Raw genomic sequence first — 15000 nt, 5'->3', positions numbered from 1 at the left:
CAGCTTGGCCAGGCCGAGGTGTGACTTGGCGCGGCCTTTCTCCTGACACCGCTGAGGAACCTCGGGGTGGAAACACGGACAGCAGGGAGGACAAGGCCGCGCTGGCTGCCACCTCACGCCTCGGTCCTCTACACTCCACCAGTGGAACGAGGTGAGAACACAGACCAGACAGACCCCGGACAAGACCGCGGAAGACGTTCGACAGCATCGAAAAGTTCGTCACCTCACCTTTCCACCCTTCCCTCATCAAGGGGTTTACCGATCGTTATGATTATGATACCCTCGCTCTTTCCACACTGACACAAACCGACCGAAAGTTCTAGTTCTGGGCTAGCATGGTGCTAATGCCGGGTTTGCAGCTGGTTCTAGTTGTCGGCAACGTGCAAAGGGGAAAATCGGTTTTCCTGGAACAAGAAGAACGGTTCTTTCGCTGTTGAAAAAGCCGAAGATATCGGTTTGAGATTAGGGCACCGGCTCTGAGGCGGGCCGTCAAACTGACTCGCTGGAAAAGGGTTTTGAGAGAGAAAGCACAGAACTCCATAGACAGGTAGTGAGCTTCAGAACCCCACTGCCGGTATCAGTGAAACAATGTGGTCATTATGCTACGAGTCCACCAAGACAGGAGGAATTCTATTTTAACTACTATTCTAAATTTCCACTTTGAGGAAACAGTTTAAAAAGTCCTGTACCTATTCCACCAGAGTCAGGAATGGAACAGGGCGTTCTAGGTCTTTCCACTGACGTTTGTTCATAGATGGGTACATACCGTTCCAGAGCTCTGCAGAGACTCCAGGACTCAAAAGGGTGACAAGTGGAGAGAGGTAGAGAGGCAGAGAGTGGAGAGAGGTAGAGAGGCAGAGAGTGGAGAGAGGTAGAGAGGCAGAGAGTGGAGAGAGGTAGAGAGGCAGAGTGGAGAGGGAGGTAGAGAGGCAGAGAGTAGAGGGAGGTAGAGAGGCAGAGTAGAGGGAGGTAGAGAGGCAGAGAGAGGTAGAGAGGCAGAGAGTGGAGAGAGGTAGAGAGGTAGAGAGAGGAGAGAGGTAGAGGGGTAGAGAGTAGAGGGAGGTAGAGAGGCAGAGAGTGGAGAGAGGTAGAGAGTGGAGAGAGGTAGAGAGAGGCAGAGAGGTAGAGACTAGAGAGGCAGAGAGTGGAGAGAGGTAGAGAGGCAGAGAGTAGAGGGAGGTAGAGAGGCAGAGAGTAGAGGGAGGTAGAGAGGCAGAGAGTAGAGGGAGGTAGAGAGGCAGAGAGAGGTAGAGAGGTAGAGAGGCAGAGAGTGGAGAGAGGTAGAGAGGTAGAGAGGCAGAGAGGCAAAGAGAGGTAGAGAGAGGTAGAGAGGCAGAGAGAGGTAGATACTAGAGAGGCAGAGAGTAGAGGGAGGTAGAGAGGCAGAGAGAGGTAGAGACAGAGAGAGGTAGAGAGGCAGAGGGAGGCAGAGAGAGGTAGATACTAGAGAGGTAGAGAGGCAGAGAGGTAGAGAGTGGAGAGAGGTAGAGAGGCAGAGAGTGGAGAGAGTGGAGAGAGGTAGAGAGACAGAGAGAGGTAGAGAGAGGTAGATACTAGAGAGGCAGAGAGTAGAGGGAGGTAGAGAGGTAGATACTAGAGGCAGAGAGTAGAGGGAGGTAGAGAGAGGTAGAGGTAGAGACTAGAGAGGCGTGTGAGAAAGCTGAGGTGTGTATCTAGAGTTCAAGTGGCCGTGTTGTGGCCCTAGGAGGGTTGAGTGTGACTGCAGCAGGACTGGGGCTATTACCCTGGGGCCCCAGAGGAGCACAAGGCGACCTCCAACACAACCGTATTGTCCTCCCGGGACTCCCCACAGGAACATCTGCACAATGTGCATTAATTAGGCCGTTTGGCAAATATGCTAATGAGGCCGTAATGGGACACTCATTTTTTCTGAGTGCGTGTGTGTGTGTGAGGAAGTGGGAACTGAGCAACCTTCTCACCCCTGCTCAGGAGAGGTAAATAACACGTCGGTTATTGAATGGGGACCCCTCCCACCCCCTCCAGTAGATCAAGGGGGGTCGGGGTGGATGGGGGGGGGGGGGGTACATACCGATGATGGAGGGGCAGGGAACTATGGTTACAGAGATGGGCTTGTCTGAGACCATGGTGTGCTCAGGATTCCACAACACAGACGTGCAGCAGAGAACGCTCACACACCCCGACGCAGACAACACAACACAGACGTGCAGCAGAGAACGCTCACACACCCCGACGCAGACAACACAGACGTGCAGCAGAGAACGCTCACACACCCCGACGCAGACAACACAGACGTGCAGCAGAGAACGCTCACACACCCCGACGCAGACAATAGGGAAATGCAACAAGACTTTGAATGTGCAATAACACTATGTGCAATATGACAACCCTAGTCGTCTATCTGTACAGTATAGTATAGTGGATAGTGTACATAGCCTTTATTTATGTAAACCAGCTCCTTTCCCTTCCTGTTTTTTTTTTCTTTTTTTTTTCTTTCCTAGCACCAGGGGAGCCACCCCTCCCAAATGTCGTTGTTTGGTACCTGTACTATAGCAATGACAATAAAGACCATTCATTCATTCATTCATTCATTCATTCATTCATTCAAGACCTTCATAAGCACTTTGCCACAATCCACAGCAAGACACCACTACATCCCTTAGACAACACAGCAGGGGGGAATACCATCATGAATTAAAGAGAAACGATGAGGGGAAGAATGGAATAAGAGGAAATAATAATTAATAATTTTGCCATTTAGCAGACGCTTTTATCCAAAGCGACTTACAATTATGAATTACAGGGACAGTCCCCCTGGAGTAACTGAGGGCTAAGTGCCTTACTCAAGGGCACACTAGTAGTGGTGTGGTTTCAGGCGGGATTTGAACTCACAACCTTCCGATCGGAAGTCCAACACACTATCCACTAGACCACCACTACCCCCCTGAGAGAAGTAAAGAGGAGTTGGATGAACGGATGAAAACGGATGAAAATGGAACATTTCTTGACCAATCTCAAAGAACTTGGAAAAAGGTGTCTATTTTCATCCACCACCCCCCCCCCCCCCCAACTATAGGCTAACATTCTTTGGCAGTGGTTTAGTTTTGTGTGAATGTCTGTGAAAGATTATGTTAATGTAGTGTACGGTTTGCGCAGTCAATGCAGGTGTGTTTGAAGGTGGTGTGTGTGTGTGTGTGTGTGTGTGTGTGTGTGTGTGTGTGCGTGTGTGTGTGTGTGTTGCACCCACTCCTCATGTTGCTGAGTTACAACAGCCATCTCGACCTTTCCTTCAACCACTAATGGTTTCTACAGCCCAGTCTGCTCTCCCTTGCTCTCTCCTTCCCTCCCTCCCTCCCTCCCTCCTTCCCTCCCTCCCTCCCTCCCTCTCTCTCTCTGCTCAGGGCCAGTCCATCACTTTTATTTACATTCTTCCCTCCCCCTCCTCTCTTTTACTGTATATGAATCAGCTGTTCAGGTCTAATAGATTCCTTGTCTGTGCCTCTGTGTGTGTGTGTGTGTGTGTGTGTGTGTGTGTGTGTGTGTTTGTAAGAACTGCGCCTCTCTTGCACACACCTGTGTTAGCGCTTAGCCCGTTCCCTGGAATCAGATGACTTTACCAATGGAACGGCTGACATGATGTTCTGTTCGTGTTCCAGGGCTGTTCTCGCCAGGGCTTCAAACCCACAACCCCCTGGTGCCTCTGATGTCTCCTGTCCTGCTCTTAACACACGGGCTCTTAAGGGGTTCTGAAGTTGTGTGCCAACCTAGCCTGTTGTTGTTGTTGTTGTGACTGGGTGTGTCAAAGTCATCGTCAGTCTAACTTGGAGCATGCCAAAGTCATCGTCAGGCTAACTTGGAGCATGCCAAAGTCATCGTCAGGCTAACTTGGAGCATGTCAAAGTAATCGTCAGGCTAACTTGGAGCATCAGGCTTCTATAGTGTGTTCTCTGGACTAACAGATGGATCAAGGACCCCAATTGAAATAAGCCAGTGGCTTTCTTGGGTTTTTATCCTGTTAGTTGACCTTGAATGTAATATGTACTTTCATGTACCTACTTCTGCAAATCTTCTAATAAAGTTTTCAATCAATCAATCAATCAATCCCTCACACAGTCTGCATTCGATGTCTCCTGTGTGAGAGATCCATCCTCCTCTCATGAGCCTTGCTATTGGCTAATGGGCCGTGTTACACGTCGTAGAGTCTGCCAGACCTCCACAGAGGTGGTGGGAGACCAGCATGTTGGCCTTCTGCTCCTTCCTGGCTAGAAGACTGATATTGTTTAAATGGAAGGATCCTATTCCACCTACATATAGTCATTGGATCAAGGAGGTCAAGTACCATATTAAATTGGAGAAGAATAGATCCTGTTAGAGGATCTACTAAGAAACTACTATTCATATAATAATACATATACGTATATATATATATTTTTTGAAGATATGGAATTGGACAGCATGATAATGTAGCATCACTTCTTTGTCATTTCATTTTGTTTGTGTTATTTATTTTTACTTTTATGGATGTCTGGCTATGTATAACGTATGTATGTGTCTGGTATTTGGGGGGAAGGGGGATGTATTTAAGTTTGTTCTTTGTTGGTCGTGTTTGGACCTGTGATATATTGTGGAAAAATACAATAAAGACTTCCACAGTGGAGGGGTCCACTGAGAGGAGCAGGGACTGAGGCTCAACTCTACCAGCTCCTGGGCTTACAGACATTACTGATGTCTGTAGGTAGTGTGGCAAGCAGAGGGAAAAGAGAGAGGTGAACAGAGAGAGAGAGAGAGAGAGAGAGAGAGAGAGAGAGAGAGGGAGTGAGAAACTGAGAGGAAGAGGAGAAGAAGAGAGAACTGACTGTTAAGGCCTTTTGCACCTAGAATAACATGGGGAGGACGGGGGGGGTCAGGTGACTCCCAGAGAGAGAGGCAGGACGGGGCTCTCAACAACGTGGCGCTCGCTCTGAACACGCTCTGGGGCCGGAGAGAACGAGAGAAACAGATGACTGAGGCTGCAGAGGCTAGCCTGAGAGGTGAGAGAGAGGAGAGGGGGCATGTTGTGGTGAGATGGGGGGGGGGGGGAATCGACACCTTCTACAGGTGTGTCTGTCCTCCCATGACGCTCTTCGACAACCTGCCAAATGATCCCGATGGCTGTAAAACTCTCAGAGAGATTTAAAAACAACAAACGGATTAGAGTATAATGTTGTGCTCTCCTGAGTCAGGGCCCACGTCAAAGCATTGGTCATTAATCACACCGGATAACGAGGTCGACTTCCTCTCTCTCTCTCTCTCTCAGTTTGATACGATAAAACTAGAATAATCCAGATATAGCAACGCTGGACTCTGTCTACTGTACATGTATGCAGATGTAGTATACTCTCCTGGACATCGAGTGTAGTAGACATTGAGTGTAGGGACATTGAGTGTAGACATTGAGTGTAGACATTGAGTTGAGACATTGAGTGTAGTGGACATTGAGTGTAGTAGACATTGAGTGTAGACATTGAGTGTAGTAGACATTGAGTGTAGGGACATTGAGTGTAGACATTGTGTAGACATTGAGTGTAGACATTGAGTGTAGGGACATTGAGTGTAGGGACATCGAGTGTAGACATTGAGTGTAGTAGACATTGAGTGTAGACATTGAGTGTAGACATTGAGTGTAGACGTTGAGTGTAGAGTGTAGACATTGAGTGTAGGGACATTGAGTGTAGACATTGAGTGTAGACATTGAGTGTAGAGTGGAGACATTGAGTGGAGACAATTCCTACCTTGTAGCGCATCTTGGGGCAGGAGTGGATGTAGAAGCCCATGTAGTAGTAGCACAGCTTGGGGGCCTGAGTCTGCAGCTGTCTGGTGAAGGCCACCTCCCTGGGGGAAGAGGAGACAGGAGAGAGGAATCAGAGTTAGCCAGTTAGCAGTTAGCACGGACAGCTGTGGAGATTATGTGACACGTTCTAATGCTTTGGTCGTCATGTGGGGATCCGACCGGACTTTTCTTTCGAAAAATGTGAATACATTTCCGCGCTGTTGAAAATCAACGACGCGTCGGTAGTCGACTAACACGGCTTGTTTTGTGAGCCTGCTAACAATGTAAAGTACTGTTATAGTTAACTAGGTAGCAGTGGGGATTACTCACCGGATCCATTTGCAGCGTTTTGGCTCAACTAGCGAGTTTGTGTTGTGATTCTCAACAACGCTGAAACGTAGTTCCGTGTTTCAAAAAAAAAAAAAAAACTTTGGATTGGTTGCCGACATGAGGACGTGTCACATGTGGCGCTTTTCCATTGACCAGAACGGTTCGGCACGGCACGGCTCGCCTCGGCACGCTTTTGAAAAGTTCCATATAGGAATCGTTCTCCACTATACAGGAACGACCCGGGACTGTAGGAGGAGTTACGTGTCATAAGATTCCCCCCGCTATACAGCTCAGCGGGGGGAAATGCGATAAGAATTATGTCAAAATGCAGCACTATCGTGCACAGATCAGCCTTACAACATGTAACGTTAAGTGCCTGTAAGCTTTCAGTTCTAGTAGACTGGTTTAGATCTCGCCGACATGTGTTAAAGCCCCGATTCTATTTTTATTTCTCCTGACACGTTGAGCACTGTGCTTTTTTCTGTTGGTGAACTACCGTAATAAGCCTAAAGAACTAAACTGTTCAAAAAGTGCAACTTCTCTGCTTTCAGAAACTGTTAGAATTGTTTAGATTGGGCATATAGTTCATGAATTACGATAGTTTGAAGGAACGCTGTAAAATCCTGGCGGCGCCGACAGCTCCGGTTTCGGAGCAAGACGTGAATCTATCGGCATTAGTCAAATACATGCTCACATCCAGTCATCCGCTCACTGCTCTCCATAAAAAATTAGCCTTCCCCCTTTCCACTGGTAATAAGGAATTGGCAAGAATAGATCGATATGAATAGATCAACATAATGCAGCACTATCATGCACAGATCAGCCTTAAAACATGTAACGTTAGATATATAACGGAGCGATGTATTTCTACGGAAAGGCTGACTGACGTGGGGCTCATACAATCTCCGCGTTTGTTATAGATACGAGTGCTCCGGTGTCTTGCTGGTAGGGCTGCAACTAACGATTATTTTGGTAGTCGACTAATCTGTCGATTATTTTTCCGATTAGTCGTGTGGCTTTTCGCTGCGCGTAAATGGCGACGCAGAAGCATAAATCCGGCTTAACTAGCTATCTAACCTAACGTTACGCCAAGCTACAGCTGCTCACAGAGCTAGTTGATTGGCTAGCTAGCATTGCTGGCTAGACTACAGACAGCTCACGTTAGTAGGCTACGCTTGGCGCTGTTTATCTTACAGACAGCTCGCTGGTGGACTCAACATAATTGAAATAGCATTCACTTATCAAGCATCATTCATGATCATCCACCATGACTACCTGGTATTTTAATAGCGACCACCCCTCACTTCATTTCATCTCGCGTTCTCCTGGCTTCAACATGGAAAACCCCTGCTACGTAACGTTACATACAAGCGCCTCTGTCTGTAACAGGGCAAATAAATTAATAGCACAAACGCTCATAGCATGTACAGCCCTGTCCATGAGACGTTGTTTTCCAACATGTAACAGTAAAGCTAACATAAACATTACGACCCTAACAATATAACGTTAGCCAGTTGGCTAACAACGTTAGCTAAAACGTACCCAGCTGATTCTTGCATGGCTCTCGTTTTTTTTTTAAACGATGCGTCGACACTAAAATTCCACGTCGCCGAGTTTTTATGATCGACGTCGTCGATTATGTCGACTAATTGTTGCAGCCCTACTTGCTGGTAGTGAAATATATTTATTTATATATACAGCATATGGATGTTAAGTGCCTGTTACCTGCCGCTTTCAGTTCTAGTAGTTTAGATCTCGCAACCAGGGAAACGCCGACATGTGTTGAGGGGAGCAAGACGCGAATCTACCGGCATTTGACTCATGAGTGAAGTTACAGGGAACTATGTGTGAAAGAGGCTTAAATGTTGAAATAACAGTAATACAATGTTCATTGATAAAATGACATAAGGGATGGAAAGGGGAGATGGCAGTTTTAGAAGGGGGATGATGAAGCGCGCTGGACTGAGGAACAGCTTAGGCACAGGACATCGCCATAATAGCGATTGTTTTTTGTTATGCTTGTTGTACCAGTAAATAAAAGTTCTATCATGCATTGAAATGACATTAAACTAAGATAATACGATGGTTATCATAATTTTTCTAATCTTTATTAATAAGTTATTACAGAAACAGTAAGTGACATATTCTGAGAGCGAAATCTGTTGTGGTATTTAAAAATGGCGGTTAGCGAAGAAATCTATGAACATGGGATGACGATTTCCATTGACCAATCAACGGTGTGCAGCGTCACACGTCACACGTAGCCTGGCAAAAAAGTACCTTTCGCTCCTGTAGTTCCTGCTCGCGAAGGGTAGCTAAAACGGCCCGGTTCGGCTCGCTTCGGGCCAGCTCGGTTGGCAATGGAGAAAGGATAATAAACTGGCTGACCCGGTCTGGCCCAGGAGTGGAAAAGTGCCAATGGTCAGGGTCTAAGGGCAACAGACAGGTCCCCTGGGACACGAGGAGGGAGATTTTATTATTTTTATTTAAAAGGGACAATGGACAGTCTTGACTCTCCCTGAATTAGCTGGGTAGCTAAATTGCATCAGCAGTCCCTGGGCAGGTAAATCCACAGGGAAAATACGGCCTCAGATGTTATAAACAATTTAAAAGAGATCTACAGGACAAACATATCACATAAGATAGACCCAGTCGCTGGGTATATAGGCAAGTAAATGTGTCCTTCAGCAAGTTGCTCAATAAAAAACCGTGAGAATAATATTAAGCTTATTTTTGGTAATAAGAGAAGAGGAATCAATGCCATTTACTGTATTATCATAACATTATCAAAACACCCTAATCAAATAGGCCCTACAGCATATCCTTGCGAACTACATTTCAGAGCCCGAAAGCAGCTTGCCTTTCTAGGAAAGGGGGCCTCTGCTAAGAAAGTAAATGACCACATAAAGAAACCCATCACTCCTGGTCACATTTCATTGGACAAAAACACTGCTCAAAGTGTCAATGCCTTTAGAGGAGGTGAACAGACAGAGAATAAGGGCAAGGCTGACCATGACACAAAGGCTCATGGGTAGATTTATAACAACATCCCCAAATACAGTAAAGTCTTTGGGGGTTTCTTTATTTTTCTATAGTTCCTTCCTTAATTGCATCCTTTTTACTTTGGCCCTATTCTCCCCGCACAATTCTCCCTCCTCTATTTCCTTCACTTTTCCATAACTTAATCCCAGCCCCCTTCTTTCTTCTCCCCTTTTGTTTCACCCTTCCTTCCATCCCTCTTTCTCCTTCACTCGCTTTTAAATGAAGGCGGAGAATTCTCCTCTTTTCTTAAAAACTTAGAGAAAAAACGTTAAATAAAATAGATGCACTGGAAAATAAAAAGAGGAGGACAAAGCCGGGGGATTGGAGGGAAGGGGGGGCGGAGGAGAGAAGAGAGAGAAAGGAGGAGAAGAATATAAAAGAGTGTGAAGGGGAGGGGGGGTAGGAGAGAAGCAGCTAGCTGGAGCGAGGTGGTGGAAGGTCAGCCTGTAGCTGCCAGGTTGCTGGGTTCCCATCCCGTCTCCACAAAGGCCCGGCCGGGGCCTGAATGAGGGGGATCAGGAGAGGTGAGGGGGCCCATTCACAAAAAGCCCTCACAGCCCCCCCCCCTGCCTCCCGCCCCCCCTGCCTCTACCCCCGTGGCAGCAGCTTGAGCTGGCCATTATCCCCTCTTCAGCACTCTGACACCGCCTCACACAAGCCAATTATCAACCCTCCGCTCTGCACGGAGGAGGAGGCCCGCTGGACATTAATGCGCACGCACGCACACACACACCCGTCTCTCTCACACACACACACACACACACACACACACACACACCCGTCTCTCTCTCACACACTCACACACACACACACACACACACACACGTACGTCTCTCTCTCTCTCACACACACACACACACACACATCTCTCTCTCACACACACACACACACACACACACACGTCTCTCTCTCTCTCACACACACACACACATCTCTCTCTCTCTCACACACACACACACACCCGTCTCTCTCTCTCTCTCACACACACACACACACAGACACACACACACACGTCTCTCTCTCACACACACACACGTCTCTCTCTCACACACACGCATACATACACACATGCACACGCACGCACACACACACACACACACACACACACACACACACACACACACACACTCCCTACCCTCAGACACTAGAGCCTCACTGTAGGCCGAGCACGAACAAACACGCACGGCACGATCTAAATTCACCACAACACACTCCAGCTAGGCTGCTCCGCTTACCAAATAAACAACAACTTCATATAGACACAACACACTCTCCCATGAACTAAACACAGTTATATAACAGAACCTATGGGTCCCTCCAAAGTGCATCGACGTTCAGCTCTCTAAAACACACACACTTCCCCCATCACATATCCTAACATGAACACACACACAAACACACGCACACGCAGAATCAAACAAGTGCCAGCCACCGGTTTGACAACAGGCACAATGTCCCCCTTCTCCTCCCTCTCCTCTTCATCACCCTCTCTCTCCCACTCTTCAGTCCCCCCCCCCCTCCCCCTCCTCTTCCTCTCTCCCTCTCTTCAATGTCCCCCTCCTCCTCCCTCACCTCTTCATCCCCCTCTCTCCCTCTCTCCCGGGCCTCTGCTAGATCGAGTCTCAAAACACTTCCTCTCAACATCCCCCTCTCCTGTCCTTGACAGAGAATCACACCTAACACACTCGCACACACACACACACACACACACACACACACGCACGCACACACACACGCAAACGCACGCACACGCACTCTCATGTCGCACGCGCAACACGCACCTGCACCGCGCCAACTAATGTAGATCACCCCGTCTCCTCCACACATCTGTGCAGAAATATTTTTAAAAGGCTTTCTCACATTATAGGGTTACGTTTTACAGGAAGTGCCAGATGTGTGTGTGTGATCTCTAATTTCACCCCGGCAGACAGCAGTCCTGTCGTCAGCCACGCCACACAACAGCACACTGCCTCACCCAGTCGAGACAGACGAGAGCAGCGCTTCCCCCCAAAGTCCTGAGGTACAGTCTACCTCTACTGGTCTTGGGGGGGGGGGGGGGGCGGCTGTGGCGCAGGAGGTAGAGCCGGCGTCTAACGATCGCACGGTCAGCGGTTCGAGCTTCGAAACCCGGCTGGCCAAGTGTCGAGGTGTCCTCGGGGCAAGACACTGAACCCCCAACTCGCTCCCAATGAGCGGGGCCGGCCGGCGCCTTGCGTGGTAGCTTGGCCGCGTCGGTGTGCGAATGTGTGTGTGAACGGGTGAACGAGAGGCCGTTGTAAAGTAAAACGCTTTGGAATAAGGTATATACGCTATACAAGTACAGTCCGTTTACCGTTTACCATTTAGGTGGGGAGGAAAGGAGACAGTGGGCCACTGACCTGAGAGCAGAGTAGCTTCCCAGAGACAGAGAGGCGAAGTCGGGGTCGTAGTAGAGGTAGACGGAGGACACGCAGGTGGGCAGGATGTCGATCACCCCCACCGCCACGATGCGCCCGTCCAGCCAGTACTGCTGGTGGAAGGACCCGTACCCTTCATCTGGACCATCAGGGGACGTCTCCGCCTGGAGAGAGAGGGAAGAGGGGGAGAGAAGGGGAAGAGAGAGAGAGGGGGTAGAGGGAGAGAGAGGGGAAGAGAGAGAGAGGGGGTAGAGGGAGAGAGAGGGGACGAGAGAGGGGAAGGGAGAGAGAGAGAGGGGAAGAGAGAGAGGGAGGAAGAGAGACAGAGAGAGGGGTAGAGAGAGAGAGGGGTAGAGAGAGAGGGGAAGAGAGAGAGAGGGGTAGAGGGAGAGAGGGGTAAAGAGAGGGGTAGAGAGAGGGGAAGGGAGAGAGAGAGAGGGGGAGGGAGGGAGAGAGAGAAAGATGGTCATGCATCATAACAACACCAGCATACACACACTTTGCAATTGCACAACGCAATCGTCTGAGTGTACAATCTCTCCGGCGGATATCGTACGATTCATCTGAGAACGAGTGTGTGTCGTTAGCGTTAGTACATTAGCAGGCCGTAGTTCTTCGACAAGAGGTTTGTGTTGGTGCAACAGGACCCGGGGCAGCTCGCCAGCCCCCCACACACGTGTTTTCTGCACCCGGGTGTACAGTAGCCCCACACTCAGCCTGCTAATAGCTCCCAAATGTGGAGCAGGACTCCGAATGGGGGGGGGGGGGAGGGGGAGGGAGTGGAGTGTGCTAGCCACAGAAACACAGGGGAGGAGAGGCCTTTTAATAAAAAGGCCCTGCATGAGCAGAATCCATCTCGTCGGGGGGGGGGGGGGGGGGGGGGGCGGTGGAACAGGGCCAAGCTTTCTCCTGTGTGTGTGTGTGTGTGTGTGTGTGTGTGTGTGTGTGTGTGTGTGTGTGTGTGTGAGTGCAGGGTGCACCGTTATTAAAACTCCAGGTTTTAGTACCTGACAGATTGCGTTTCTCGCAAAGATCTGCTGGACGCTGGACACGACTGCTTTCTATCAGAGACTTCAGACGACCAGGGAGGGGGGGGGGGGCGCTCTGGGGGGCATATCGGACTGGTCTGTGTGTGTGTGTGTGTCTGTCTGTCAGAGTGTGTGTGTGAGTGTGTGTCTGTGGGTGTGTGTGTGTGTGTGTGAGAAAGAGTGTGTGTGTGAGACAGTGTGTGTGTGTGTGTGAGAAAGAGTGTGTGTGTGTGTGTGTGTGTGTGTGTGTGTGTGTGTGTGAGACAGTGTGTGTGTGTGTGAGAAAGAGTGTGTGTGTGTGTGTGTGAGACAGTGTGTGTGTGTGTGTGAGAGAGAAAGAGTGTGTGTGTGTGTGTGTGTGTGTGTGTGAGAAAGAGTGCGTGCCTGTGGGTGTGTGTGTGTGTCTGTGTCAGTCTCTGTGTGAGGGTGCGTCTGTCTGTGTGTGTGTGTTGTGTGTGTGTGTGTTGTGTGTGTGTGTGTGTGTAGGTATAGGGGGTATGTTCTAGGGGGGTGTGTGAGGGTGAAAGGAGACCCCTCTCTGGTTCCTCTCGGCCCATCTGGGCCCGGTTAGCCCTGGCAGACGTGGATCGTTATCACAACACTAGGAGAGCTGCCCCCCCTGCGCCCCCCCCACTAATCCACTGTGTTAAAACCCCGCTACGCAGCGCCCGCTAAGCTACGCACCCTGACCAAATTAAATCTGCCCAAATCTTAAAACTCCCTTAACACCAGAACAGCCATGGGTGGGGTCGTTTGACCCTGTGAGTAGAAATGTTTTTTTTATATCTTTGCACTCGATCAAATTTCAGGACCCTCCTTTCATGACTTTTCCTAGATATGTGCGTTCTACCACCCGGTATCCTGACATTTTCCAAATCAAAATCATCAGGATAAGCTAGTATAAAGCTAGTATATTTTGCAGTTTTTCTGTGTAGGAGGCAGGCTAATTGGTGTGCCACCCCGCACCAAATTCCCCCCCGGATCTCCTCTTGAGGGCGTGTTTTAAGCAGAGCTGGGCAGTGAAAACAAAAGCTCAAACCTTTGGGGCCACTGGGTTACCAAACACTACCTGATTACCTGTCTGACACACTGGGACACACAACTATCCACTCTAGGGGATTTTGAGTGTGGGCTGCTTGGAGAGGGGGCTGGATTTAAGATCATTGAAGTAAGGTGGGGGGGGGGGGGGGGGGGGGGCTGCCGAACATCAGAGAACATGTGAAAGTAAGAAAGGACGGACTTGGCATGAGGGCAGCAGACGTTATCTGTGACAGGCGGGCGTCAAGGTGACGTAGAGTGTGAAATGGAGAGCGTTTGTCTGAGTGGGGGGTGGTGGGAGGGGGGGTAGAGTGGCTGGGTTCTCTCTGGGGCGACTGGCACCACATCTGGAGCTGGGGGCTTGGAGCTGGGGGGCTTGGAGCTGGGGGGCTGGGTGGGGGGGCCCCTGGGCTGTGGCGAGGGCCCGTCTGGGGCTGAGGGAAATGTCCATCAGTGGGGCTGAGGCAACGTTTGTGTGGAACAGAGAAACACTGGAAGGCTTTGTCAGAGTCCCCGTGCCGTTTAGAAGTCGTCAGGGAGAAGTGAGAGTGAGTGTGAGTGTGTGTGAGAGAGAATTTACCGTACACCAAATGAGTGTGTAGTTTCTGTCATGTGTGTGTATGTGTGCAAGTCTGCCGGTGAATAGTGGAGTCTGTGTTGTGTTCAACATATGTGTCCTGCTTTCCTGCTTGCCTGTGTGTGTGTGTGTGTGTGTGTGTGTGTGCGTGCGCGCGAGCATTTGCGTGCGTTGCGTGTTTGTGCAGCCGTGCCCTGTTAGAGGGAGATCTTGTCTCTCTGACCTCCGTGTCAACCCGCGGGACAGGCTAATCGCTGTGTCCTTGCCACTGTGACAACAACCTAAACATTCTCCTGCTAAACGCTAAACCGCCCCCCGAGCCCCTCCAAAGAGCCCCAAATCACTCTCATATGGACCCCAGACCCCCCTCTCTCCCCCTACTCCCCTCTTGTCCCCTCCCCTCCTTTCTACAGTCTGGTGTGGGGGGGGGGGGGGCAGTAGGAGTGTGAGGGGCTCCAGAGAGCCCGTTTATTAAAACAGGTTCAGCGAAATAATAATAGTGCCTCTCTAGAGTAGGGCAGCAAGTGAACTGGCACTTCTTGCATTTTTCACATTTTACATGTTTGGCGTTCAGCAGACGTCTTATTCCAAAGTGACTTACAATCGACACATTTGACTAAGCAAGTGAATCATCAGTCCACCAGTCGTAGCAGGAAGAGTAATCTAGCTCAGGCCCGGGGCCATTGGCAGTCATAGTGATAGAAGAAGAAAGAAAGAATTACTCGATTTTTTTGTCTGGGAGTCTCTGTTTAACACATTCCTGTGTCTTAAGCTACTGGGCCACTTCTACGGCTCATCTCC

General features: G+C 49.5%; 1 protein-coding gene across 1 annotated transcript in view; it reads right to left on the bottom strand.

Annotated features, from left to right (window-relative positions):
- The window catches only part of ate1 (arginyltransferase 1), an 83861-nt gene that overhangs the window by 24219 nt on the left and 44642 nt on the right, over positions 1-15000 (bottom strand). The window contains exons 10-11 of the mRNA XM_080536774.1: positions 11539-11720; positions 5751-5850 (exon numbers count right to left, since the gene is read on the bottom strand). Of these exons, the coding sequence (XP_080392900.1) occupies positions 5751-5850; positions 11539-11720 (282 nt within the window). The remainder of the gene's footprint in view (positions 1-5750; positions 5851-11538; positions 11721-15000) is intronic.

The sequence above is a fragment of the Nansenia antarctica genome, assembly GCF_963989245.1.
Source record: "Nansenia antarctica genome assembly, chromosome: 1".
Lineage (NCBI taxonomy): Eukaryota > Metazoa > Chordata > Actinopteri > Argentiniformes > Microstomatidae > Nansenia > Nansenia antarctica.
The sequence above is the reverse complement of the archived record's forward strand: the minus strand, read 5'-3'. Positions and strand labels throughout refer to the sequence as shown.